Genomic DNA, 5,260 nt, shown 5'->3' with positions numbered 1-5,260 from the left:
AGCGTCCTGTTGCACTGATTCATGTCCATGATGTGTATTTATGCTAACCGTCTTACAGTGCACACAATTTCACCTTTCTCTTCACTTTTACACTACATGTTTCGGCACTAATGTGCCATCTTCAGGTGTGTCTCTATCCACATTAACGCACGCAATCACAGGAGCAAGACATAACAAAGAGCACAATACACACATGAATGTAGGAAGAGTGCTCCCACAGAGGAGGATTGGCGTGATTCGCGTTTTGAGATACGACGTAAGGATGGCGAATCCTGAAAGGTTTTAGTATTTAGAATTTATTGTTATACATGACGAATACACATTTTAGTCATTTTATGATGGAGACGTCATGGCATGCAGTGCAGTAGTTTGACATGGGTAGAGACACACCTGAAGATGGCACATTAGTGCCGAAACATGTAGTGTAAAAGTGAAGAGAAAGGTGAAATTGTGTGCACTGTAAGACGGTTAGCATAAATACACCTCATTATATACAATTGTTTAGAAATGTGTGGTTTTTCCAGTCATTAATCAACAGTTCTCAGCTAATAAAAAGCACTTGAAAAATTTGTTAATATAATATCTAGGAACTGAATGGAAAAAGAATTAGATCTATTGCCAAATTTAGAGCAATGGAACGCTTACTAACTTTGTATTCGAGATTTTTTTCACAACTACTAAGTGTAAATTCGAATACTGAATAGAATATGTAGTCTGTATTTAACAATATATGGTTACCTCAGGCTGTGACTCTTGATGCCTTACTGAAAGAAATGGATGGATGTTTCGTGTAGGACACTAGACCATAATAAAAATTAATTGACAAAATTATGAAGTTAATTATATAGCGACAGTGTTCATCGTTGTACCTGGTTTTAACAGGTAATTACATCCATGTTTTTTTCAGCTATTACCAATCAGAGAAAATTTCATTTCGGCTACTGAAGCTTTACATTAACTCATTTATAATAATTTTCTGACGTTAGAGTTAAAGCGTGCAACTCTCAGCAGATTGATATCAGAGTTTACAATGTTGGATCTATGAGTGACAGGATTCCAAATACTCATAAGAGTCTCATTACAGATCCATAATCTTATTACTCTGTATCTACGGAGGACTTAACTGTCAGTATTCTTAATGTAAGTTTCCATTAATATTTTACTGAAGTACTGAATGTAGGTTGCATGTCTTCTTTTATAGTTCCTCCCATGATCTGGGTGCAGAACCAATTAGTCGGAGCACACGAAGGTCAACAAATGACCTTGGAATGCAATTCAGAAGCTTATCCTAAGTCCATCAACTACTGGACAAGAGATAAAGGAGACATTATTGCTCAAGGTGAGTAAAATTCAGTTTTATTCATAGGGGACACAAATTGTGTCAGAGTTTTAGGGCAACCGATATTAGACATGACCGACATGAGACATAATCTTCAAAAGAATTTCAACTGCCTCCTTTTTCTCTACAACATAAAGTGGGTTGACCTATGCTTCAACCACGTTTTGTTGAATCTCATGATACTACCATCACTACGTCACATATATACATAAATAAAGAGCACTTTCAGGCCAATTCCTAGATAATGAAGATAAAGTTGTCCTCGTATTTCATTAATTAAGCACTATGCCATGATGACATATTAGGGAGTGAAAATATAGCTCCACGTTCTTGATATTGCCTCTGAATGGAGATGAGTTGTCAGCTTTATGCCCTGGCCGCTTTACTTCGGGGGAAAGTATCCTCGTTGCCCATTGCATAGGAGGCCGGGTGGCCTTCAGAGCCGGTCTGGATTTTGTACAGAAGAGAAAAATCTTTCCCCTGCCGAGATTGGAACCATGGCTCTTCAGCCCGCAGCCCGTTGTCATACCGACTGAGCTATGCCGACTCCTGAATTTTTAGTTAGTGTTTAACATTTTTTTCCCAAAGATCTCGCCCTCAGTCTTTCCAGCTACCGGTCGTATTTATCATAGATTCTGTTCTCTAGCACTGATTGAGCTGATTCAACAGTCTTAATTACATACAAATATAAAGCATCTTTATGTGCCTTTATATACTACCTCAGTTCATCATATGTCAAGAATTTCCATAATATTTTTAAAAATATTTATAATAAGAGTTTAAATTATTCTGTTAAAACTGTGTGTGCAAGAAGGGCAACTTTTGCGTCAAACGAGAATTAGAATCGTGTTTAAGGATTTTTGTAAACTGAATTTTATTTCACAATGAAATTTTAGTGATTCATCTGCGTTTTCCATTTCCATAATTTCAGAGAGCTTGAAATTAAACCAATTTTGAAAGTATAAGAAGCCTTTTATGCATTAACAGGCAAACGGCAATGAAATGGGATTAAAAATGCTGCTTATGAGTCTATTCTCAGAAGATATCAGTACGAATATTTGAAGTTCATAAATTCAAATTAATTTATCTACAAATATTGTTCACATGTGTTTTGATATGTGTGGACTTTGAAGCTATCCTGACATCCGGTCTCCTTAAGCGTTAAATATCTGTGACGCTGTCATGTTGGTCTAGAACACAATAAAATAAGGGGACGCAGTTAAGTTTAAATTTTCCTTAACGCAATATCAGATTTCCATTCCAATAATTTCTTCCTTCCTCACACACCGTGCGTTTATGTAGCTACCATACTAGTAATCATCTTGAATTTGTTTCTTTCATACTTGATATCACGAAAATATTTTATTCTCTTGTTATTTGATCGTGAGTACTTTAAAGATTGGAATACATTAATAAATAAATTTCTCCACTTCACACGGGTACGCTCTAGATTACTACACTCCTATATATATTTACTTATACATTGTGACGTGACGGCTGAAAGCCGGAATAGTGGAGCCAGGACCAGACTCCGTTGCTCAGCAACATTCCTATTCCCGTTTTCATTACATCAGAGCGAATCTTTATCAGGTAACAAGTTGCTAAACACGAATTACCGTGGCAACGATTACGCAGATTACAAGAGACTAACCGTTCAAATGTGTATTCTGTTCGCGCTCCTCATCGGATCACAAACGGACACGTAATTCATTGGAAGTCAGTCGGTCGATTCCCGTGTGGAGGCGGGGTCGAATACATCCACGGTTGCCCTGCGATTCATAGGAGGCGACGAAATGGGACGTCTCGAATATGAGACAGTAAAATATGGTCACGAGTCCCACGGGACTCGGACCCAAGAATGACTGCGTTGGCGAGGGCCAGCAGGAATTGGAAACGACAGACCCGTCCCTCCATTAGAAAGTGTGCCCCAAATCAACAAATAAGTAACTGTCTGACAGTAATAAAAATCTGGTCGTAAGCCCCAGATGGGCGTTTTGTTCTAAAAGAGACTGACCGACTGACCGTCGTTTGCAATATAAGACTCATACTCAGGCAGTCGGTCGTACTGAATAGTAGAAGACTAGAGAACAGTCCGAGAACCAGGAGACATACAGGGAGACATTCGTTGTCAGGAAGGAGTTCAATGTGTGAGCTGTTATAATCAACTGTAATTGTAATAGTCTCGCCCAATAAATCCAATCATCAGATCTAGAACCCACAATTGTTTGTCACTCCTACCCCTTATACGCGATTATATATCTTGTGACGTGGACGGCGCAAAGCTCAGTAAACACCACCCCCTCCAGCGGTGACGTAACAGCATCGGAGCACCTGCCGCTGCTACGGTAACACGCAAGTCAACACTCCGTCCCCCTACCCCGCGGTGACGTAACAGCACTTCCCACAGTGACGTAAAAGGGGACGCCTAGGTTACTACGCAGCAATAAACAAGTCTCGGCAGCGTTCCCCAGCAACGCCTGTAAACACGACGTTACGCAGCAGTGAAAGCTATCACGTAACTTTTCTGTCAGTGCAGAAGCTACATAACAGGAGTATTCGTCAGTGAGAGGGCTAACCAGTCAGTTGCAGTCTAGCATCCGCCGGAGTGAATGGAAGCAGGAGAAGTAACTGTGATATTGCAGATAGCAGTAGTGGTGTAATTGTGAGAGCGGGTGGAACAAATTCGCTAGATCCAGAACAGCGTGAAGTTATTTGTCGGGTGACATATACCCAACAAGTGACAATATTCATATCAAATTATCATCAAATGTAGTAATTCTGTTACAAAATACTTTTATTATCTGTGTACAATCCTGTGAACGGAATCATTTCGAGCTGCTCTGCCTGTACTTATTATTTGTATGAACGCGTGATTCATAATAAAACTTCTAATATGTCTTACGACAAACCATAAGCTACACCTTTGCCATGCACCATGAACTGTTTACAGAATAAAAATGTCTCCAAATCGACACAGGTCATATTGGACATGCTCAATCAAATGCAACCATTAACCGTGAAACCATGTAACCATACTTTGATAAATCGATGTCACATCAATCGACTCTGACCCCGGTGAATTGAGTATTTTCAGGGGATTTCTGCTGTGAGTGTTCATTGACATTACTCAACAAACAAATGACCTCAATGTCCCATTGACGTTTTTGTAGCCAAATTTGTTTACTTCTTTCTCAATAACACATTTCTTCCGCTTGAATATCTCAAAATAAAATACCTGTGTTATTTATATATTTTTTAATATCGCGAAATTTCTCTCCAGTTTAGATGAACATCAGTCTCTTCTGAGTAAGCATTTATGAAATATCACATCTTCTGGGATGTGGAGCCGTGTACATCTTGTGTGAACCGACGTTTCGGAGGAAAGTGTCGCCTCCATTTTCAGGGTAGAAAAATTCGCGAGCGAGGAACCAGCGTGAATAGATGGTAGCAGCCATAGGCTGCAGACTACAGGCATGTTTTTGTGAGCACGGAAGTAAGCATTCACGTTGTGAAAAATTGAGGAATTTCTGTAGTAGCTGACAAATTAATTTCTTCTCACGAAAAATCAACTCCATGGTAGTGGTTGGTTATTTACAATGTGTTAGACTTATGTGCAGCTTTATAGCATTAACATTGTTTCCTTGTATCAAAAATCTGTTCACTTATCCGGAATTGAACTTCGTCATTACAGTTTGTTTTCGTCCTTGATAGCATTACTTACTATGTTGACCTTTCCTTTTGAGTAAATCATTTAACGTCCGGTCACGGTAGCCGAGCGGTCTAAGGCATGTACTGTCTTCGCTCTCTTGGAAACCGGGATCGTGGGTTCGAATCCCACTCAGGGCATGGATGTTTAGTTTGTGTGTGTGCGTTTTTCTGTGTTTGTGTACAGGTAGAGGCCTTGCGACGAGCTGATCACCC

General features: G+C 39.6%; 1 protein-coding gene across 1 annotated transcript in view; it reads left to right on the top strand.

The window, feature by feature from the left end:
* The window catches only part of LOC111865142 (lachesin-like), an 801,402-nt gene that overhangs the window by 743,823 nt on the left and 52,319 nt on the right, over positions 1-5,260 (top strand). Inside the window, exon 6 of the mRNA XM_033751702.1 lies at positions 1,202-1,339. Coding sequence (XP_033607593.1) covers positions 1,202-1,339 — 138 coding nt within the window. The remainder of the gene's footprint in view (positions 1-1,201; positions 1,340-5,260) is intronic.

Source organism: Cryptotermes secundus, unplaced genomic scaffold (assembly GCF_002891405.2).
Source record: "Cryptotermes secundus unplaced genomic scaffold, Csec_1.0 scaffold92, whole genome shotgun sequence".
NCBI lineage: Eukaryota > Metazoa > Arthropoda > Insecta > Blattodea > Kalotermitidae > Cryptotermes > Cryptotermes secundus.
This window is presented reverse-complemented; position numbering and strand designations above follow the sequence as displayed.